The sequence below is a fragment of the Mesoplodon densirostris genome, chromosome 19 (genome assembly GCF_025265405.1).
Source record: "Mesoplodon densirostris isolate mMesDen1 chromosome 19, mMesDen1 primary haplotype, whole genome shotgun sequence".
NCBI lineage: Eukaryota > Metazoa > Chordata > Mammalia > Artiodactyla > Ziphiidae > Mesoplodon > Mesoplodon densirostris.
In genome coordinates this window covers 5,459,030-5,483,099 of record NC_082679.1, presented here as the reverse complement: position 1 = coordinate 5,483,099, position 24,070 = coordinate 5,459,030, and the positions used below count along the sequence as shown (strand labels likewise).

At 43.8% G+C, this 24,070-nt stretch overlaps 1 protein-coding gene across 1 annotated transcript; it reads left to right on the top strand.

Moving 5' to 3' along the window:
* Positions 1 to 1,259: 1,259 nt before the first annotated feature.
* On the top strand, positions 1,260 to 22,537 carry LOC132480806 (zinc finger protein 160-like). Its single transcript, XM_060085274.1, has 5 exons — positions 1,260 to 1,337; positions 12,290 to 12,524; positions 13,029 to 13,116; positions 16,233 to 16,359; positions 19,987 to 22,537. Exons 3-5 carry the CDS (start codon positions 13,102 to 13,104, stop codon positions 21,414 to 21,416), a joined length of 1,572 nt encoding a protein of 523 aa, XP_059941257.1. The 5' UTR covers positions 1,260 to 1,337; positions 12,290 to 12,524; positions 13,029 to 13,101; the 3' UTR covers positions 21,417 to 22,537.
* The last annotated feature ends 1,533 nt before the right edge of the window (positions 22,538 to 24,070 follow it).

Below are 24,070 nucleotides of genomic sequence, written 5' to 3'. Positions count from 1 at the left end.
ATGGTGTATTGATTATTTTGAATTAAAGCTACTTAAGAAATGGCCAAGGCAAGGGGGACACTTTGACCCTCCTTTTCTATCTCCTGAAACCAAGAAATAAATCTGTCATGTGAAAGGTTCATTCCATGCATCTGGAGGTAGAAGGACAACCCTTATGGCTAGAGATGGTAAATTCGGGCGAGATGCCTGTATAAACATTACTACTTCTTTAATTTACTACCCCAAGCTCAAATTCTGTTTAGATTCTTCACCAATTGAGCACCCGAAGCCTAAGTTTCTTTGTCCTGCCAAATTCCTCGCAAATCTTTTTTTTTTTGTCTAAAAAGTATAAAAGCTAAACAAAATAAAATAAAAAGTATAAAAGCTGCCTGCTTTGGCCCCTTCTTAGGTCCCTATGAAACCTCCATGTGCTCGAGTTAAAATTTATTTCTTTTTCTCCTGTCGTTACCTAACCAAACTTGGGTCTGCTCACCTGAGCACAGCTGCCAATCTACTGACCAATCTACTGACACCAGGTTGTGGTGAAGGAAAATGTGGCATTTATTGTAAAGGCACCAATACAAAGAGGACGGAATCCTCATGCTCAGAATCCTCGAACTCCCTGATGGTTTGGGGGGAGAAGTTTTTATAGGCAGAATTTGGGGTGAGGGCTGCAGGGTGTGTGACTTTCTTCTGATTGGTTGGTGGTGAGGTAACAGGGCGGGGTCCAGGAATCTTGCGCTTAGCCTGAAGTTACCATCCTCCACCTGAGTGGGGGCCTGAGTTCCTGCAGAAGAACTCAAAAATATTGTTATCTATATATTCCTTCAGAAGGAACCAGGATCGTGCTTTAATCTCTGCACTATTATTTCTTGATTGCTCCTGCTTTTCTTCTGCATTCTCTTACTTCTCTGATTAGCAACTATGTGAATCTGCCTTTTGGTACTGAAGGAAGGTCTAGGAGGCTGAAGCCTATTTACTATAAACAAGAACGGGGACAATAGAAAGGATCTGTACCCGGTAGGGCCCGACAGTGTCCTGCTCTGTTTCAACAGTAACTTAAAGTAAGCAGGAAGCAACAGGGCTGCACAGAAGAAACAGACAAGCACTTCCAAACCCTGAAAATCCAGAGGCACTGAAAGCGAAACCCTGGCCCCGCCCCTGCTTTGGCCCCACCCCTGCTTTGGCCCCACCCCTGCTTTGGGCCCGCCCAAGCCCGGCCTCTTTTACGTCTCTACGTTCCCGCCCAGCCCAGGCCCCGCCTCCAAGTTGCCCCGCCTCTTCCCTTGGTGCTCATGTGCAGTTTCCTGCAGACCCCGGAAGCGGTTACCGCGGAGCGAAGGTCGTCCTACGGGATCGTGAGTTTCATCTTTCTTGTTTAAACCTGCGCTTTGCGTTACCCCGTCCTCCATACCTGGGTCTGAGGGTCTATAGGGATCTTAAAATCCTGGCACTCCTCCTCCACCCAAAGTAAATGCAGACGTCGCCAGTGAGAGGTGGGGGGGGGGAGGGGGGAGGTGCCGTTTCTCCTTTTTGAAACGCGCGAGCTGAATCCCTGCCTTGCGCGCCCCTCAGACTCGTCCTCTCGGCGCCTGGAGGGCAGCGCCAACTGCCCCGCTTCAGAAGGGGCCGCGTCCTCTTTATGATCCTGGGATTCTGGAGAGTCCGCCCCGTTTCCTAAACACACCCACTTCCCTTCGCTTCGCGCACTTCTCAGCCGGGTCTTTCCGCTCCCCAGGCCTCTTGTTGGTCACCGCCTCTTCTCACCTTACGTTGGGGGAAGAGGCTAAAAAAGGGCCTGTCTTGAGTCACCCAGAGTTTTTCTGTCCCGAATTCTACCCCACTGGATAATGTGCTCTATTAATGTGGAATTAATAGGCGGGCATCTAACCCCATCTGTTGACTGAAAAAAAAAAAAACCACCACCTAGAAGTTGAGAATTATGTTTTATTTGGCAGACAGATCTGAGGACTTAAGCCCAGAAGACAGCGTCTCAGATCGCTCTTAGGGACCGCTCCCAAGAGGTAAGGGAGGAGCCAGGGTATATAGGAGTTTTGCAACAAAAACCAAGTAGTTAGAACATCAAGAGATTAGTTAATTTAAGAAACCCAGACATCTCCAGTTAATGAATTTAGTGCTTTTCTGTGTATGGGAAGATGCGAGTCTGGGCTCACTGAAATCATTCCTTTGGTACACACGTTAGCTATCTAGGGCTGGCATCCTGCTTTTCTCCACCCTGAATCCCCTTAGGGAGTCGGGGTGGCTGCAGCGTCCTTTGTTTAATGGCATGGCAGGAGACATTCTTCATCCACACAGCCCATTCCTGGGTGAATGAGGCACAGACCCGCCGAGAGAATGAGGAAAATGAGAAGAGAAGAGTGAGGAAGAACCGTAAATAGATGGTAAAGTGAAGGATAGATGGATGAGCTTGCCAAGAGACAGAGTTACTGCCCTAAAAACTAGAATAGCCCATTATTTTACCAGCAGAATGGGTTTCTTAAGGAATTGCAATACATGACAGGCAGACGGTAGCAAAACACCATAGGCAAGTCCAACAAGTCAAGGAGAGGAATGTTGCTTTATAGAGAAAAAGGAGGAAGTTGGGAGTGATTGTTTTGAACAAAAGTCCCTTGAAGGGAAGCAGAGAGCTTGGAGTTGGCAAGGCTTTTCCCGTTGGCTGGGTTTGTTGGTCGGCAGCGAGGAGAATAATTCTTTTTTCTTTTTTCTTTTTTTTTTGAGAATAATTCTTGTTTGCGATCTGTAATTGATGTCTTCCTGTTTGCGTTGGTAATTGACTTCTAGTGGTAGTGCCTGAGGGCTTTCCCTTAGAGCCTCCAGATGGATGAGGTTTTCCTTCTTCTGTTTCACAGAGTGAAAGAATAAGCTGAGAAAGTAGCAAGGGGAGAAAAAAAGATACAGGTTATTTAGAGTGTGTGCGGAGGGTCCTCTAGGGAGGTGAAGGGGGGCACATAGGGAGAGGAGGCCCTTGATCAGCACGAAGAGCGTGGATAATAAAGGGGCACGCGGGGCGTTTTACCCAGAGGGGGGGAAAAGGATAAAAGAGTTGGGCAGACAGCACCTTTGAGCTGGTGCAGAAGGAAGGGGCAACGGGAGACAAGAGGAGGAGAGCTCGCCGGGGCTGCCAGAGGGGCGACATGTCGGGTGTAGCGGGAAAAGAGCGAACGTAACAGAGAGCAAAGATGGGGGAAAGAAAGAGGCAGAAATACATGAAGATCTGGGACTATCCGGGGCGAAGGGAGCCAGATGAGTGGTGAGTTGATTGGATGTGGGTGATGAAGTGGCGAGATCTATTTATTTGTGACTTCCAACATAATGCATTGAAAATGTGGTTAAAATATGCATGAAAATGACATTTGCAAAACTCCTCTCTAAAAGGCTTGTGCATTTTGTAATGATTTGTATCAGAAGATAACTTCCATTTGCCATTGACGGAGCAGTGATTGGACTCGGTTGCGGGTCACCCTCTTCCCTTTTCCTAGCATGGGGTAGAGGGTCAGGGAGATGAGAAGGAGGGCAAGAAATGACTGTCACTATGTGGTGCCCTTTGTTTTTGGCTGCACCTCGCAGCTTTTGGGATCTTAGTACCCCGGCCAGGGATCAAACCCATGTCCCCTGCAGTGAAAGCGCAGAGTCCTAACCACTGGACTGCCAAGGAATTCCTTACATGGTGCCTTTTTATTTTATTTTTTATTTTTTAAAGCTTTAATTTAATTTATTTATTTTTGGCCGCACCACACAGCATGTGGGATATTATTTCCCCAACTGGGGATCAAACCCGTGCCCCCCTCATTGGAAGCGTGGAGTCTTAACCACTAGAACACCAGGGAAGTCCCCATGGTGCCTTTTTAAAGGAACACTAAAAGTGCTGTTTTTCATAATGGATTTACTTTTTTCTTCCTAATTCCTTTACAGTTAATACATTGCTTTATTTGAAGCTTGAAAGAAATCTTCGTTTATTCAGTTTACACTTTTCTGTAAATAATTTTAAACTTCTGACATAAGCTCTGGCGGCCCTCTATAGCAGCTCATGGCATTCTTTTCAAAGTATGACATATTTTCATTTTTTAAAAAAATTTGACTACGTAATTCATTAGATTTTTTTTTCTTCAATTTTTACACTATTTCCCTTTTAACTTGTGTCCAGTACAGACTGAGGCCTGCAGGCTCTCTGCTCTTTGTTAGAAACATTCTTTGGACTCTAGTAAATAAATTTAGTTTCTTTCAGTGTATACTTCGGTGAGGATGTCAATGATCTTTGGTCTTAACAGTCTAAACCTAGTTTAACCTGCTACTGTAAAATTACATTTTTTTATTTTTATGTGACCTATTAAAATAGTGAGCTGTGAGCTACCAAGTAGATGTTTCCCTCAAGTCCCTCTTGTCCACTCTCTGCAAATGTTGAAGGATGGCCGGGATTGACCTGGAACCTTCTTCCAACAGAGCCCAGCAGTTCATGATGGAGAAATTTGCTCAGAGCTTATTTCTGTAGGTGACCCTCTAGCAGTGCTGTCAGCAACAATTGCTATGTTCAGAATTATGTATTTTGTAAATGTTTTACTGTGATTTTTCTGGAAAAGAGGAGTTCGTTGCTTGAGATCAATGTGATCAAACCTTGAAATAGAAGTTTCCTTTGCTCAGGCATGTGAAAGATGGTCCTGGAATTTTTTTTTTAAAGATTTTTGGATGTGGACCATTTTTAAAGTCTTTATTGAATTTGTTACAATATTAGTTCTGTTTTATGATTTGTTTTTTTGGCCGCGAGACATGTGGGATCCCAATTCCCCGACCAGGGATCGAACCTGCACCCCCTGCGTTGGAAAGTGAATTCTTAACCGCTGGACTGCCAGGGAAGTCCCAGAAATTTTTTTTTTTTTTTTTTTTTTTTAAGGTCAAAGTGCTATGGCGGGGGGTGGGGGAAGGAAAGTTTTTTTTTTTTTTTTTTTGGCTGTGTTGGGTCTTCGTTTCTGTGCGAGGGCTTTCTCTAGTTGCAGCAAGCAGGGGCCACTCTTCATCGCGGTGCGCGGGCCTCTCACTGTTGCGGAGCACAGGCTCTAGACGCGCAGGCTCAGCAGTTGTGGCTCACGGGCCCAGTTGCTCCGCGGCATGTGGGATCTTCCCAGACCGGGGCTCGAACCCGTGTCCCCTGCATTGGCAGGCAGATTCTCAACCACTGCGCCACCAGGGAAGCCCAGTCCTGGAATTTTTAAGGGAGATCGATAAGGCTAAACTCTGCCCACTAGCCTCTCCGGGCCACCTTTTCAGAATTCAGTTCCGTCTGGTTCTGCTCACTCAGCTCAGACCTTCTCAGGGTAACTTGATGAAATGACCCCCTCTCCGGGGCCCAGTGAGCTCACCTCAACGAGGAGATGATGGGCTAAAGCAGCAACTCTGAATCGAGTGATACCAACCCCTGAAATGGTTAGTAAGATTCAGTGTGTGTCTGCATGTGGCAGTCATTGGATGGAGTGCCTAGTTGCCATGAGAATTTTTTTAATGGGTCCTAATCCTCCAAAACGAGGGCGGAAGGGGGAAGGTTGGAAGCAGGGGCATGGGCTCAGACAGCGAGACCATCTTTAGAGGGCTTATCCCTGCCTTAGAGTTATCAGGGGTAAGTCTGTAGGTAAATCATGCCACTACCTGGCATTGAACCCTCCATTAGGTCTCCTCATCATCAGCATGAAATCCCGACTCCTCCCTGTGGCTACTCAGCCCTGTGTCATCCTCAGGGCCCTACCAGTGTCCCCAGCCTCATCCTGGGAGCTGACCCTGTTCTCATGGTTCACTCTGCCCCGGTCACATTTGCTGTTTCTCTGGTCCCAGACACCAAAACCTTTTCTGTCTTAAGTCCCTGCTCTTACCCTAAATCATCCTGGCTCTGGCCCTTTCTCCTCCTTTAGGTCTAGGCTTAGAGATGTGTCGCCACCCCTCCAGGCCATTCATGTAAGGTTCCCTTCACCAATCAGTATCTGTCACGTTAACGCTGGTTTTATTGTCTCCAGATCAGTCACTCATATCAGAAATGCTCTTCTCTGTTGATTATTTTCAGTCATTCCCAGTTCCCCTCCATTGGAGAACACAGAGACTAACTTGCTTACAGAACAGCTGCCGCCTCTTACATTGGGGTTGGGCTGAGTACTCCTCAGCATAGATCAAGAGGCAGGGATGAGGATGGGTGCCATTTGGCTTCTGGAAATTTCAGCACCAGTTAATCTAAACCACCTGTGGTTCCTTATTTTACTCAAAAAGGAGCAAATCCCTGAGTACCTGGTGTCCTCCCCCAGTGTGCTGAGGTGTCCCCACGTTCGGCCTGCTGTGTCATTGTCTGACTTTAACCCCCAGGTCTTCCAGACTGTGCGTGTCACCAGGGACCAGTTACCATCTTGGGCAGGAGCTTTGCCTTCCACCAGGTCACCTTCTCAGAGCCAGGGACCCTAGTTTCCCTTCAACAAGGGTGGGGAGAAGGTCAGGAACCTAAGGAGGCATGAAAGAGGCACCCACCTAAGAGGTGGGGACTCTCGTAAGTTGCTGTGAGTGGGAGAAGACGAGACAACGGTAGCCTCTTCGAAGAGATCTGGGGCTTCTCTCTCTCCCTGTGACGTCCTCACTGAGCTCACTACAGCCAATTTTCAGCTGTGGGTTTGTTTTTCCTTTTTTTTTTTTTTTTCGGTCACACCCCTCGGCTTGTGGGATCTTAGTTCCCGACCGACCAGGCATCGAACCCGGGCCCTCAGCAGTGAGAGCTCGGAGCCCTAACCACTGGACCACCAGGGAATTCCCTCAACTGTTTTTAAACCAGAATGCGTGTTGTCCCCGGTTGCGGGCAGGTGTTCCCAACAGGGCTCACTTCTTGGCCTCCATACTGAAGGCCTGGTGTCCTTCTGTTTGCAGTTTGCATGCAGTACTGCACTGTCTGTGCCCAGAGGTCCCTGTGACTTTCAGTCCAGTTTGCTCGTGTGGAGGCGGAGTAGAAAAGGGGGGAAGCAGAGGGGAGCCCATAGGCGTCTCCAGAAGGGCCGTGGAAGCTAGAGCGGGCCTCTAGATAAGCCCAATGTATAGTGTGTGCACCTGTCCCAAGTGTGTTTGTGGGATTAAAGGGGTGTGTGGAAGCGTTGGCAAGGGAGTCTAAGATCTGCGAAGAGCGCGTGGAAATGGGTTAACGGGGCTGCGTTTTGGGGTGCCACTGTCTTAGGTCAGGTTCCCCGGGACACAGATGCCAAGACTGAGATTTGCATATGTGGGTTTAAGGGGGAAACTCACGGGCACACTTGAGGAATGACGGAAGTGCAATTCGGCCGAGAGAAACGATATCCTGCAACGTTACAACCAAGGCCTGAGCTGAGCCCATAGGGAGCTGTGGGTGCAGGAGGATGGGTGCCTTGGTCCTGAGGGGCGGGATCTAGCGGGCGCCCCCCAGCACCCACTCCACACGGTGACTTCCATGCGGTTTGCAGGAATCACTGCCCAAACCAGAGGATTTATAGGGAACGTCTCAGAGTGTATTTGGGGGGTACCTTTGGTATCTGGGGTTGTTTCGAGTCGCAAGGCTAAAAGGTTTCACGCGCATGTTGGAAGACTCACGTGAGCGTTCGGAGTGTGTCTGGAAGATGCCGGCGTCTCGGTGGGGCGTGTGCGCCCTTGCAGACGTCTCGTTTTCTCTGGTAGAGTTTGGTCGTGCCAGTGTTTGGGATGGAGTCACCATGAATGAAAACATGACGTCTTGTGTCCGTAGGTGCTTGGGTGTCTCTCTCTGTGTTATTCCGTTGTGAATTCATGAGTTACTGGGGCTTGTGGGATTTCATAGCGGGAGCGGGGTTCATCACGGAGTGTCTGGGGAGGCTGTGAGACCCCATGGGAGTTTGTAAGAGCGTCTGATTCCAGAAGGGGAACAGCTCAACTGGCAGATGGTTTTCATTGGGGAGAACTTACTGGGAGTGGGTAGGCAAAACACTGTCAGAGAGCTTACAAGGGGGCCATGATGTAGGGCAAGGTCTGTGAAAAATCAGAGGGCAACGACACCCCAGCGAAGCATCTGCAGCAGAAAGGCTCATCCTTGGGACTTTTTGTTTTTGTTTTTTTTGAACTGTAGTTGATTTATAGTTGTGTTAATTTCAGGTATACAGCACAGTGATTCAGTTTTATACAGATATACATAGAATATATATATATATATACTTTTTCAGATTCTTTTCCCTTATAGGTTACTACAAAATATAGAGTATAGTTCCCTGTACTATATAGTGGGTCCTTATTGGTCGTCTGTTTTATATGCAGTAGTGAATATTTTAATCCCAAACTCCTAATTTATCCCTCCCCCCTCCTCTCCCCTTCAGTAACCATAAGTTTGTTTTCTGTGTGGGTCTATTTGTTTTGTAAATCAGTTCATACGTATATTTTTCTTTTTTTTTTTAGATTCCACATATAATCGATTTCTTTTTTTTTAGATTCCACATATAACCGGTATGATATTTGTCTTTCTCTGTCTGGCTTTACTTCACTTAGTATGAGAATCTCTAGGGCTAGGTCACACTCTCCTTGAAAAGATACAGCCTAGCTTCCTTGCTGCTAGGCCAGTGGGGATTACTCTCTACTGGTCACACATACCACCACCCACCCACCCACGCAGAGTCACAGTGCACCTGGGGGAGCAGAGAGGCCAGATGTTCCAAACTCACTTTGCAACAAGGATATATCTTCAGCGAGCAGGAGCACGAGGTCCTGGGTAGGCAGCTGGGGAGAGGATGGGGAATGCTGGCTTTTGGGGGCAACAGCCCTGATGGTGGCAGGGAGACTCGGGAATTGGAGAAGGGGAAGCTCTGTGCATCCTCACTGGGGGACCCTCTCTTCAGCAGTGACTAGTATAGGACAGGGTGAGCTGGTGGGTTCATATTCAGAGAAGGGGTATCTTCTTTCCCACCAGCACAGTTGCCCCCAGCACGCCCTCCTCCCTCTCTCTCTGCTCTCTTCTCTAGAACAGCGGAAGGTGATGCTTCCGCAGGTGAGTGACCTGAGATGGGAGACATGGTTTGTCTATTGGTGCCTCTCCTGTGTCCCCTCCCTTCAGGCCTTCCACCTTCCTCTCTAATGTTCTGTTCAGACACACACACTTCCTGCTCTTCAACCCTCCGTTTGCACAATCCCAAGACCCTTGGATTGGGGGCTGTGACCACTTAAGCCAATGTCATAGCAAAGTGAGCATTGACACACCAGGATCCTTCCTCCGTTGAGGAGTCTGGGCAGCCAGGAGGCCTCTTCTCTTTCCGCCGAGGGTCGCCTCTTTCTTTGCTAACGTGTGTCTCCTCTCCTCCGGTGGCAGCCACCTGTGGGTCAGCTCGCTGCGATCCTGGCGGAACTTGCCCTTGCCCTTGCCACCTTTTGAGAGGGAGGAGAGTGATTTGAGGGAAGGACTCTCAGCTTGACCACCGTCCTCTGCTCCTGGTCAGCTCCCCGCTCACTTGTGAGGAAGGCTGATCAGTCCCCCAGAATGAAGGCCACGCCAGAGGGCGTACGAGTAGCACTTGGTGTGTGTCTGACCTGGCAGTTGTGCCCCGGTTGCCGGCCCCACTCAGTCTCCAGACAGTATGGCACCCTTCCTCCACTGCGTCTTCAACTTGCCTACCTCAGCAATCGTTTTGGTCGTTTGTTGTTGTCGTTTTTGTATCGTTTTTTGTTTGTGTTTTTTAATTGATGTATAGTTGATTTACATTGTTGTGTTAGTTTCAGGTGTACAGCAAAGTGATTCAGTTATTCATATATATATATATATATTCACTTTCAGATTCTTTTTTTTTTTTTTTTTTTTTGCGGTATGTGGGCCTCTCACTGTTGTGGCCTCTCCCATTGCGGAGCACAGGCTCCGGACGTGCAGGCTCAACGGCCATGGCTCATGGGCCAAGCCGCTCCGCGGCATGTGGGATCTTCCCAGACCGGGGCACGAACCCGTGTCCCCTGCATCGGCAGGCAGACTCTCAACCACTGCGCCACCAGGGAAGCCCCTCAGATTCTTTTCTGTTATAGAAAAGAATAACTCTATTCACTATGTTGTAGAAGATAGTGAATAGAGTTCCCTGTACTATACAGTACGTCCTTGTTGGTTATCTATTTTAGACATAGTAGTGTGCATACGTCAACCCCAATGTTTTGGTCATTTGTAATGGTGGTATTGTCCATCTTAAACACCCTCCTCAAATTTTTTATTCACTCCTTTCTTCCATCTTTAAAACAAGACATTCTCTATTAACTACATTTCCCTCTCTAGTAAGTACCCCTTTTCTGTGCTCCATTTCAGAGCACAAGGCCCTAAAATCTTGTGTATATTCTTCAGTTCTTCACTTGAACCTCATCCAATTAAGCTTTCACATCCTCCATGTCACTGACACTTTCTTTTTAAGAGTTGCTGATGACCTCCTCGTTTCTTTTTCTTTTTTAATTTATTTTATTGAAGTGTAGTTGATTTACAATGTGTTAATTTCTGCTGTGGAGCAAAGTGATTCATTTATATATATGTGTGTGTGTGTATATATAATATACTTTTTCATGTTCTTTTCTGTTATGGTTTAATACAGGATATTGAATATAGTTCCCCTTGGCAATCACCAGTCTGTTCTCCATGTCCATGATTCTGTTTCTGTTTTATATATAAGTTTGTGTCATATTTTATTTATTTATAAATTATTTATTTATTTAATTTATTTTTGGCTGCATTGGTGTTTGTTGCTGCGTGCGGGCTTTCTCTGGCTGCGGTGAGGGGGGGCTACTCTTCGTCACAGTGCACGGGCTTCTCATTGTGGTGGCTTCTCTTGTTGCAGAGCACGGGCTCTAGGCGCGCGGGCTCTGTTGTTGTGGCTCGCCAGCTCTAGAGCACAGGCTCGGTAGCTGTGGTGCACGGGCTTATTTGCTCCATGGCATGTGGGATCTTCCCGGACCAGGGATCGAACCCATGTCCCTTGCATTGGCAGGTGGATTCTTAACCACTGCCCCACCAGGGAAGCCCCTTGTGTCATATTTTAGATTCCACATATAAGTGATATCATATGTTGTCTTTCTCTGGCTTACTTCAGTCAACATGATAATCTCTAGGTCCATCCCTGTTACTGCAAATGGCATTATTTCATTCTTTTTTATGGCTGAGTAGTATTCCATTGTGTGTGTGTGTGTGTGTGTGTGTGTGTACACACCACATCTTCTTTATCCATTCATCTGTCAGTGAACACTTAGGTTGTTTTCATGTCTTGATTACTGTGAATAATACTGCTGTAAACATAGGGGTGCATGTATCTTTTTGACTTGTAGTTTTGTCTGGATATATGCCCAGAAGTGGGATTGCTGGATCATATGACAAGTCTGTTTTTAGTTTTTGAGGAACCTCCGTACTGTTTTCTATAGTAGCTGCACCAGTTTACATTCCCACCAACAGTGTATGACCTCGTTTCTAAATCCAGTATTTAACTTCCTGTGCACATTTGCTTTTCCTGTCAGCAGCAGGTGGCACAGGTCCTCACTCCCTCTTCCTTGAAACACTTTCTTTCCATGGTTTTGAGGATGTCCCACTAAACTTTATAAGCCTATCTACCTATTTGTTTTATTTTCTTCTCCCCTCCCTGTTCACTTCTTAGTTCCCTCTGCTGAATCCCTGGTCTCTGAATGTGGGTGCATCCCAAGGCTGAGTCCTGGCACCTCTTCTCTGTCTGTACCCGCTGCCTTTCCTCATCATCTCATCATATGGCTTTCAACACCACCTACGTGTCTCGCAGTTTATCCTCCCCATCCAGACTTCTGCCTTAAACTGTCAGTCCTGTGTCCAGCTGTCTCCTCGACATCTCTGCTGGGGACGTCTAACAGGCATCTCCACCTTAATTTGTCCGAAACTGGTCTTGACCTCCCCCAACCCTGTTCCGCTTGCCGTCCTCCACATCTCAGTTAAGGGCGACCCTGTGAATATCTCGGCATGATTTGAAGTATGCATTACATTATTTGTAAGTGTTTTAATGTACAAGATAAAAGAAATATTAGATGTTTACTTAAAGTGAGAGAAACAATACATAATTTCTAAAATTCTTTTGAGAGATGGGAGAAAAATGCTTGGAGACCAAGGTCCTTCCTCCTCAGCTTCCCCCGGTGCCTCTCTGACCTCCCCTCCCGCCCGCCTCCTCCTCACCCTGCTGCAGGCACCCAGCCCTCTTTCCCTCTCCAGGGATGAAGTTTGTACTGTCAGGGCCCTCACGGGGGTGTCTCTGTGCCTACAACTATCGGACTCAGGAGACGCAGGTGGCAAACACGCTTCCTCCCCCAGGTCTGTGGTCTGATGTCAGCGTCTGAGTGGAGCCTTCTCTGACCACCGCCCTCCCATTTAACATGCCAGCCACACCCTCACCCCCACCTCTGGTCCATGACGCCCGCTCTGCAAGTTTCCTCCTGCTGCTCCTTCCACTGGCTGAGTCCTGGTGACAGCAGTTCACCACGGGTCGAAGAGAGACAGAACGAAGGTGGGGACGGGCCGGCTTGCCTCCCGGCTTCACATTAGACAGGTGAGGCATCTTGCAGACGTTTTGTACCCCTCCCCCCATCAAAGAGTCTCGTCCAATGTAGCTGGGTGGGGCATGGCCCCAGAAATGTTTTACGGTGCCCCCAAAGGACTCTGATCTGTGGCCTGCACTGAGCACCAGGGCTCTGGGTCTTCCCTTTCTGAGGCTGAGATGAGCCCTTGGGAGAGGCAAGGGGACTCTGCTCTGCGTGGGGATGGATCGGGGCTGGTCTGTGACCTGCAGGGGATCGCCGGGTCCAGCTGAGGTGCCCGCTGCTGCTGGGTACGTGAGGGCCTCGCCAGGAGGGGAGCGAGATCTGAAGAAAGTGTGAGGAAACTCACCTGTTGGTCTCTGTGTGGGAGTTACTGTCCTGAGCCCCTCCTGGGACAGGGGGCAGCAGAGGACTGTCTGTTCCACATGCTGAGGGCTTCCCTGTGTGTGTGGTGGTGACTCAGGAAGGGGGTGTGCTGATTCTGAGCATTAAACAGCATCTTTTCCACTTTCAAGGTCGACTTGAAAGACTCATTGCCTGAGGAAGAAGCCCTGAAGAGGAGGGAGAGGAAAGAAGGAGGAGTCAGGAATGGCTCTTTCTCAGGTAAAGTCATTTTCTCAGTTGATTTCTCTGTCCTTCCTGAAATGCCCTTCTTTGGACTCACTGATCTTGTCTGACTCTGAAGTGTCCTGCCTGACACCTGTACAGTCACAGTCACCCAGGTCCTTCCCTCAGAACCTGTCATCTCCACTTAGATTCTGTCTCATGAGGACCCAGTGATGTGGAACTTGAAGAAGCTCCATTGTGGTCATCAAGAGACAACTCTTATTTCAGTAAATTTAAGTGTGTATATGTGTGTGTATGAGTGCATGGATGCTCAAGCCCATAGTTCTTATAAAATACATATCATTATTTCTAAATAAGTTAGGTATGGGAATTCCCTGGCGGTCCAGTGGTTAAGACTCCGCGCTTCCACTGCAGGGGGCACAGGTTCAATCCCTGGTTGGGGAACTAAGATCCCACAAGCTGCGTGGTATGGCCAAAAAAAATTATAAATAAATAAATAAATAAATAAATAAATTTTAAAAAAGTTACATATTATTTAGTTGTTGAAATTACATCATATGTATTTTTCATTGCGTTAAATTTTTTCTACACTATGACATTAATGAGTTAAATAGTTATAAAAAGAGTAACATGTATGTGCGTGTGTGTGCATGTCTGCATGATGACATTTTATGTAGTTCTAGGTTGTTAGCCTTGAACTTGTTTCAGGTTTCCTCAGGGAACCCTCTGTCAATGTACCTTTGATGCTTTTATATGACTTAAATTCTTTACATTTAAATTCAGAATCTAAACACCTGGGTTTATATGTTTGTTCTACCATCTTTAGCAGTTTGACCTGAGGCAGATTTCTTAGAATGTCGGTGATACAGCTGTCTCTGCCTTAAGATGGATGGGACCAGATCTTTTTTTTTTTTTTTTAATTTAAAAAAATTGTTTTAAATTTTATATTGGAGTATAGTTGATTAACAATGTTGTATTAGTTTCAGGTGTACAACAAAGTGATTCAGTTATACATACACAGGTATCTGTTCTTTTTCAAATTCTTTTCCCATTTAGGTGATTACAGAGTATTGGGCAGGGTCGCTTGTGCTATACAGTAGGTTCTTGTTGGTTATCTATTTTATTTTATTTAATTTATGTATTTATTTATTTATTTTTGGCTGCGTTGGGTCTTTGTTGCTGCACATGGGCTTTTCTCTAGTTGCAGGGAGCGGGGGCTACTCTTCGTTGCGGTGCGCGGGCTTCTCATTGTGGTGGCCTCTCTTGTTGCGGAGCACGGGCTCTAGGCGTGCAGGCTCAGTAGTTGTGGTGCACAGGCTTAGTCGCTCCGTGGCATGTGGGATCTTCCCAGACCAGGGCTTGAACCCGTGTCCCCTGCATTGGCAGGCGGATTCTCAACCACTGCGCCACCAGGGCAGTCCCTGGTTATCTATTTTAAACATAGCACTGTGTGTATTGTCAATCCCAAACTCCCAATTTATCCTTCCCCCACCCACCAGATCTTTTTATTATGTTTTTTAAAATTTTACTTATTTATATATTTTAAAAATAATTTTTATTGGAGTATAGTTGATTTACAGTGTTGTGTTAGTTTCAGGTGTGCAGCAAAGTGAATCAGTTATACATATACATATATCAATTCTTTTTCAGATTCTTTTCCCATGTAGGTTATTACAGACTGTTGAGTAAAGTTCCCTGTGCTATACAGTAGGTCCTTGTTGGTTATCTGTTTTATATGCAGTAGTGTGTGTATGTTAATCCCAAACTCCTAATTTATCCCCACCCCCACCCCCCCCTTTCCCCTTTGGTAACCATAAGTTTGTTTTCTATGTCTGTGAGTCTCTTTCTGTTTTGTTTATTTATTTAGTTTAATATTTTAATTTTATTGGAATATAGTTGATTTACAATGTTGTGTTACTTTCAGGTGTGCAGAAAAGTGAATCGGTTATACATGTATCCACTCTTTTTTAGATTCTTTTCAAATTTTTTTTTAATTTTTTAAATTAATTTTTATTGGAGTATAGTTGCTTTACAATGTTGTGTTAGTTTCTACTGTACAGCAAAGTGAATCAGCTCTACATATCCATATATCCCCTCTTTCTTGGATTTCTTTTCCATTTAGGTCACCACAGTGCATTAAGTAGAGTTTCCTGTGCTATACAGTATGTTCTCATTAGTTATCTATTTTATATGTAGTATCAATAGTGTATATGTGTTAATCCCAATCTCCCAATTCCTCCCACTCCCCCCCTTTTCCCCCTTGGTATCCATACATTTGTTTTCTACATCTGTGTCTCTATTTCTGCTTTGCAAATAAGATCATCTATACCATTTTTCTAGATTCCACATATATACATTAATATATGGTACTTGTTTTTCTCTTTCTGACTTACTTCACGCTGTATGACAGTCTCTGGGTCCATCCATGTCTCTACAAGTGATCCAATTTCATTCCTTTTTATGGCTGAGTAATATCCCATTGTATATATGTGCCACATCTTCTTTATCCATTCCTCTCTTGATGGACATTTAGGTTGCTTCCATGTCCTGGCCATTGTCAATAGTGCTGCTGTGAACATTGGGGTGCCTGTGTCCTTCTGAGTTATGGTTTTCTCAGGGCATATGCCCAGGAGTGGGATCGCTGGGTCAGATATTTTTTAATTTGGTATTACGTTGTTATACGAGTTAGTACGTGCAGAGCATTTAGAGGAATGCGTAGCACCTGAGAAGTGTTCAAGCACTTCTTGAGATTACTGTTGCTGTCATCGCAGTTTCTTTAAAGCCACTATAGACACTGTCATCTTTGAAGACGTCATTCCTGCTCTTGTTCCTCTAGACATTGAATATAACTTGGTGTGTGGAGCATATCTCACATTTCTATTCAGAGAATCCTGTGTTGATTGTGTGTGTTTCGTGTATTGTCCACAAAAATGGGAAGTCCACACTGATTTAGAGGCTATCATAACCTCTTATGGAAAAGTATAATAAACCCAAATTAGGGACACATAACTTGCTCAAAAATACCATAAGTGGATCTGTAACAATACTCACTTCAGTCTAATCGATCCTTTCCCCTCTCTCTCCTCTTCTCATTTTGTGTGAAAATAAGGACTCTCCTCATGGCCTGTTGGTGAAATGTGTTTTCATTTCAGGCACAGTTGACATTCAAGGATGTGGCCATCGAATTCACTCAGGAGGAGTGGGAATGCCTGGACCCTGCTCAGAGGGCCTTGTACAGGGACGTGATGTTGGAGACCTACAGGAACCTGATCTCCCTGGGTGAGGATAACTTCCCTCCAGCAGTCGGGACCTGTCCTTGGGTATCTTTGCATTTTCCCTTGTGTACCTCTTGGGAACCCCTACATTGCCTGCCTGAGATCAAAGCCCTGTTGACTCAGAAATGAAAAGCTTCATAATGTAGCATGAGGACTTTGAACTTGTCCTTTCTTCGTATGATCTTCCCATTTCATGATCAAGGGTGATTCCAGAGCTTAAATATGCATAAAATCTTATGGCAAACTTAAAATATCCAGTTCCCTCTTTTCTACCCCTGTGCTTTTTTTTTTTTTTTTTTTTTCTTTTTTTTTTTGCGGTATGCGGGCCTCTCACTGTTGTGGCCTCTCCCGTTGCGGAGCACAGGCTCCGGACGCGCAGGCCCAGAGGCCATGGCTCACAGGCCCAGCCGCTCCGCGGCATATGGGATCCTCCCAGATCGGGGCACGAACCCGTATCCCCTGCATCGGCAGGCGGACTCTCAACCACTGCGCCACCAGGGAAGCCCTACCCCTGTGCTTTTGATTCAGTAGTTCTTGGAAGAGAGCTAGATGTCTGCATATTATACTACGCTCTGTGCGTTCAGGACACAATCAGTGGGTGAATTTTTGAAATTGTTTGTTAGCTTTATTGAGATATAGTTGTCAAATAAAATTGTAATATATTTAAAGTGTACAACGCAATGATTTGATACACATATACATTGTGAAAGGATTCCCATCAAGTTAATTAACATAAGTTACCTCATACTTTTTTTTTTTTCCTTGGGGAGAACACTTAAGTTCTACTCTCATAGCACATTTTAGTTTTATAGTATTATCCACTATAGTCATCAAGTTTTATGTGAAATTTTCAGACCTCATTCATCTTGTGACGGAAATTGTGTGCCCTTTTATCAACCTCTCCCCATTTCCATAACCCCCAGCCCCAGGCAGCAGTTATTCTACTCTGTGTTTCTAGACCTGGTTTCTTCCCTCATCATTGTACTTCCTCCCATTGATTGACTGATTGATGACTGCGCCGGATCTTAGGTGCGGCATGCGGGCTCCTTACTTGCAGCATGCATGCGATATCTAGTTCCCTGACCAGGGATTGAACCCAGGACCCCTGCATTGGGAGCACAGAATCTTACCCACTGGACCACCAGGGAAGTCCCTGCACTCCCTTCCTTTTAGATCTCTTCCTTTTTGCCCCGTGTCCTATAGTTAAGAATGGGACAATATTATGCTACTTGCTAAGTCAGTTTCTCTTTTTTCCTAAGTCACTTTTAAGTGTCCGAATGCATTTATCTTCCCACAGGTTGGCAAGTACACAAACTGCCCACATGCCCGTTACTCCCTAGCCTCTACGCTTTTTAACTTTTTTTTAATTCTCTTTTTTTTTAATTGAAGTGTACTTGATTTACAATGTGTTAATTTCTGCTGTTCAGCAGAGTGATTCAGTTATATATATACATATACATTCTTTTTCACATTGTTTTCCATTATGGTTTACCCCAGGTTATTGAATATAGTTCCCTTGCTTATTTTTCAAAACACATTGTTTGTTTTCTTAGTTTTGAGAGTTCTTTCTATAACCTGGACACAAGTCCATGATGAGATATCTATCGTGCAAATACTTTCCCCTAGTCTGTAGCTGGTGTTTTCATTTTCTTAACAGTGTCTTTTTAAAAAAACTTTTTAAAAATTGAAGTATAGTTGGGAATTCCCTGAAGGTCCAGTGGTTAGGACTCTGCACTCTCAATGCTGAGGGCCCAGTTTCAATCCCTGGTCAGGGAACTAAGATCTTGCAAGCCGCTTGGCCAAAAAAAAAAAAAAAAAATTGAAGTATAGTTAATTTACAGTGTTGTGTTAATTTCTGCTGTACAGCAAAGTGATTCAGTTATACCTATGTATACATCCTTTTTTATATTCTTTTCCATTATGATTTATCACACAATATTGAATATAGTTCCCTGTGCTGTACAGTAGGACTTTGTTGTCTATTCATTCTGTATATAGTAGTTTGCATCTGCTAATCCCAAACTCCCAATCCATATCTCCCCCGCTCACCCTCCCTCTTGGCAACCACATGTCTGTTCTCTATGTCTGTGAGTCTGTTTCTGTTTCATTTGTGCCTTTTTTTTTTTTTGCCAGTGTGGCTTGCAGGATCTTAGTTCCTCCACCAGGGATTGAACCCTCACCCTCAGCAGTGAAAGCACAGAGTCCTAACCACTGGACCGCCAGGGAAGTCCCATGTACCATATTTTAGATTCCATATATGAGTGATATCACATGGTATTTGTCTTTCTCTTTCAAAAAGTCAGTGGTCTTAAGGTAAATTTCAGTTCCCGTTTTGTGTTGGTTCTGGAACAGAAGCCCTTGCTTTTTTTTTCTTCAGAAGGATTTGTTGAGAATTTCACAAACAATAGTTTCGTATAATTGCGGTTACTTATTATTTATACCCTGGTTTTATCATAGCTTACTAGAATGTTTTATTTACTAATTTTCTTTTTTTAATTGAAGTATAGTTGATTTACAATGTTGTGTTAATTACTGCTGTCCAGCAGAGTGACTGAGTCATACCTACACATATATACATTCTTTTCCATCATGTTTTATCACTGTTTGCTAATTTTCATTATGATTTATAGATGATGGCTTTTCAGTGGGTATTATGCAGTATAACTGACTCACATCACTGGTTAGTGTTGCAGAATGGCCATTCTGAGTGAATATAGTTCTATGACTCTTATAACTGGTATTCAGAGAATTACTGTATTTTTATAACATTGTTTTATTAAACTTCATTTCCACTTCTAAACTGCCATTTATTTATATTACTCATTAGTTAAAATTATGGCTTATTTACCATTAGAGTACTGTGCTTTAGCATTTATTGGTGCACAATCGATATGCAGTAAATATGTGTAATATCTTTATCCCTTCAAATCTGAAACCGCCATATGTTTTCTGTGAAGTGGTATGTGCTTTGGGGTCATGGTACAAAAATACCCCTCTTTCAGGGCTAACATGGGTGTACTATGGGTGTTTCAGCCATTGATTGTTTAAAGTAGGCTTCCCTAAAATTAATTTGAAATACATGTAATCACCCATTCTCTCTTTTTTTTCCCCTAATTTATTCATTTTTGGCTGCGTTGGGTCTTCATTGCTGCACGTGGGCTTTCTCTAGTTGCGGTGAGCGGGGGCTACTCTTTGTTGCAGTGCGCGGGCTTCTCATTGTGGTGGCTTCTCTTGTTGTGGAGCATGGGCTCTAGGCACGCGGGCTTCAGTAGTTGTGGCACGTGGGCTCAGTAGTTGTGGCTCACGGACTCTAGAATTCAGGCTCAGTAGTTGTGGCGCATGGGCTTAGTTGCTCTGTGGCATGTGGGATCTTCCCGGACCAGGGATCGAACCGTGTCCCCTGCATTGGCAGGCAGCTTCCTAACCACTGTGCCACCAGGGAAGTCCCACCCTTTCTTTATGAAAGAATCTCATTCCCTTTGTGTTCCTAAAAACTGAAGATCATGGTTGCAACATTTCTTAACTGTTCAAAATATGTAGTACTTCTGATATGATATTATGTTCTTCAATGTGAAATATTTCTTTCCAAACTGTAATTAATAGGAGACATACGATTCTTTATGTCTTGTAGATACCTCTCTTAAATGTGTGATCAAGGAATCAGCACCAAAAGAGAACAGTCATACAGGGGAAATGTTGCAAACAGTGTTGTTGGAAAGACATGAAAGCTGTGAGACTGAGGACTATGGCTATAGGGAAATCCAGAAAAATATGCATGACTTTGAGTACCAGTGGAGAAGTGACAAAAGAAATTACAGAGGAGTGCCTGTCACCTGTAAACAAAATCTTACTGGTAGAAGAGATCAACATGGTAGAAGAGATGAAGGAAACAAGCCTATTGAAAACAGGCTCGGACTAAGCTTTCAGTCACATCTGGCCGAACTGCAGATATTTCCAACTGAAGGGCAATTTTATGCCTATCATCAAGTTGAGAAGTCTAACAACAGTGGTTCCTCATTTTCAGTACTTCAGAGAATTCTTCCCAGTGTCCAAACCAACATTTTTAATGAATATGGGAATGATTTCTGGCATTCTTCATTACTCACACAAGACCAGAAAGCATACATTAGGGAAAAACCTTACAAGTGTGATGAGTATGACAAAGCAGTTAATCATGGCTCACATCTCACTAACCATCAGGTAATCTACACAGGTGTGAAACCTTACAAATGTAATGTATGTGGCAAAGCCTTTAATCAGAGCTCACATCTCACTAGACATCAAAGAATCCACACAAGAGGGAAACATCACAAGTGTGAGGTATGTGGTAAGGGCTTCAGTTACAGTTCACACCTTGTACGTCATCGCAGAATTCATACCGGAGAGAAACCCTACCAGTGTGGCGAGTGTGACAAAGCCTTTAGTGTGTATTCAAGTCTTATTTATCATCAGGTTGTCCATACTAGAGAGAAGCCTTACAAATGTAATGAGTGTGGTAAAGTCTTTAGTCAGAGTTCAAGCCTTACTAATCATCGCAGGATTCATACTGGAGAGAAACCATACAAATGTAATAAATGTGGCAAAGCCTTTAATCAGAGGTCCCACCTCACTCGACATCAGGTCATGCACACTGGAGAGAAACCTTACAAATGTAGTGAGTGTGGGAAGGTCTTCACTCAAAACTCAAGCCTCGTAAGTCATCGGAGAATTCATACTGGGGAGAAGCCATACAAATGCAATGAGTGCGGCAAAGCATTTGGTGTGTATTCAAGTCTTAATTATCATCAGGTCACCCATACTAGAGAGAAACCTTACAAATGTAATGAGTGTGGCAAGGTCTTCAGTCAGAGTTCAAGCCTTCCTAGTCATCGCCGGATTCATACCGGAGAGAAACCTTACAAATGTAATCAGTGCGGCAAATCCTTTATTCATTGCTCAAACTTCAACAGACATAAGAAAATTCACACTGGAGAGAAACCTTACCGATGCAGTGAGTGTGGCAAGGTCTTCACTCAAAACTCAAGCCTTGTAAGTCATCGGAGAATTCATGCTAGAGAGTAACCTGACCAATGTATGTAACGAGTGTGGCAAAATAACACAAATTCAAGCATGGATTGACACCAGAGAGTCCACACTAAAGAGAAAATCAGTGTAACATATAGGACAGAGGACTTGTACAGACTGCGCAACTCACTAGACATCAGCATATACATCATTGATGAAGCCACAAGAATGTAATGTGTGTATAAAGACTCTCATCTGTAGATCAAAACTACAGAACATCGCAAGATTCCTACTGGGGAGCAGCCTTACAAATGTAATGAATGTGGGAAGGCTTTTTATTAAACATTCATGGCTTTGATGTCATGAGAGGATTTATACCTGAGAGAAACCAGGGAAATTTACTGAATGTGGAAAGGCCTTTAAGCAACAGTGTCCCCTCAGGATTCACCAAAGAATTCATAATGGAAAGAAACCTTACAAACGTAATGAATATTTAACATTTCTTCAAGACTTTTCACAACAGAATCCACATCAGAGCATTCACATGAGGAATAACTAAGTCTCAAGTTTAGTCTGAAATATTACATACTGCAGAATAAAATTAAAAGTCAAAATATGTTAAAACTTAGGTAGATATATAGATAGATCCTGAGGATGTTATCCTATGGTTTCTTTTCTAAATCTCTTATAATTTAAAGTAGTATGGTTTTACATTTCACGTTTAAAGCTATGACCAAGTTTGAGCTAATATTTGTACAGGTGTGAAGTTTTGGTGGAGATTCTTTCTTTTTTTTTTTTTCCTAGTATGGAAGATCAGTTGATATGGTGTAATTTTTTCAGATTCTTGCTTCATTCAGTTTTCTTGGTACCTTTGTCAAAACTCAGTTGCAAGTAATTGTGTGGGACTATTTCTGGGTTCTCTGTTTTGTTCCCTCGTTCTGTATGTCTCACTCCACAAATATCAGTCTTGATTACTTTTTATCTTATTAGAAGTTTTGAATTGAATGAGTGATTCCAACCAACTTATTCTTCTTAAGATATTTTAGCTATTCTAGTTCCTTTGCCTTTCCATATAAGTTTTAGAAAAATCTTGTTTGTGCCTACAAAATATCTTGATAGAAAATGCATTAAGCCTGTCTATCAGTTTGCGATCATTTGACATCATTTCTATATTATGCCTTCCAATAAATGGCTGTAGTATGTCTATTTATTTGTCTGATCTTTGGTTTCTTTCACCAGTATTTTATAGATTTCAGCATCAAAATCCCGTTAACGTTTTGTTTGATTAACACATTTCTACTTCTTCTTTTTTGAATAATCGGACATGTTATTTTTAACTTGTTTCCATGCGTTAATTGCTACTATATAGAAATACAATAGATTTTTGAATGTTGATCTTGTATCCTTAGAATTTACTAGTCTCACTTATTCTAGAGGTATTCATAGATGACTTGGACTTGTCTGTATATATCATTTCATTAGTTTCCTAATGCAGCTTGTTGACGAAAATTCAATTATCTATCAAGAAGAAGAAGAAAAAAAGGGAATTTTATGCACGCCAAATTGAGGGCTATAATCCAGGAAGCAGATTCTCAGAAAGCTGTGAGAACTGTTCCAGCTGTTAGAGTTCAAGGTACAGTCATACACATTTTTGAGACAAAGGATCATGCATCAAAATGACATACTGATATTTTACATAAAGTTCACCAAGGATACGTAGTCCAGGTGAGTACATACAACAACGCGAGCAGCAAGTCACCATGACCCCCTACAGAGTTGGGAAAGGACGCTATTCTTTTGAGAAGTTAAATTGCTAGTGTCGAAAGGAAAAAAATTTGACCTTTCCGGTTGGTGGGCAGGCACTCCCACGTTTGAGGATCTGTGGTTAATGTGTGATGCAGATGCACACTGCACACTCGGGAGGGAGGAGGCCCAAACAGAGAATTTTATGTTAATTTTTTTCTTGTCTTGCCTTAAAATATAAATTTTATTTCATCAGGCGGTAAGAAATTACCACAAACTAGGTGGATTAAAACAATAAAATGTATTCTCTTTCAGTTCAGGTCAGACGTCTAAAATGGGTATGTTAACAGAACTGTAACCCTGACATTCCAGGGAGGAATTTATTTCCTTGCACTTGCAAATTCTGCAGACTGCTTATATGCTTTGCCACTTCATCCATCGTCAAAGTCAGCCAGGTACCATCTTAATATCTTTTTATCTCCGTCCTGCTTCCACCACACTAGCAACTTCTATGTGGCCAAGTCCTTCTTATTCAACCCCTTCTGATTATACCATGTTTATCAGATAATCCAGGGTAATCTTTCATCTCAAGATCCTTAACACTTGAAGGTTACAGGGGTGAGCATGTGGCTGTCCTTTGGTGGCGGGAGGTGATTGTTCAACCCACCACCACAATGATACCTCCTGCTGATGGATACACTATTATATCTTCTTTCTGACCTTTATCACTTCTATTTCCTTTTATTTCCTTATTTCATTGGCCGTAACTTCTAATTGCATGTTGACTAACAGTGGTAAAAGCGGACATACTTGTCTTATCCTCAGTCTCTGTGGGGGAAGCATTCAGTCTTTCACCATTAAGAATGATGTTGTAAGGTAAGCTTTCTTAGGTGTTCTTTATTGAGTTGAGGAAATTTCCCTCTATTCCTGGTTCTCTGAAAGCTTAAACTGAGTGTTGAATATTGTCA

Excerpts from the sequence above, each read along its gene's own strand:
- LOC132480806 (XM_060085274.1), top strand. Across the intron at positions 16,360-19,986 it reads CAGGAACCTGATCTCCCTGG|ATACCTCTCTTAAATGTGTG; the intron begins GTGAGGATAACT and ends TATGTCTTGTAG.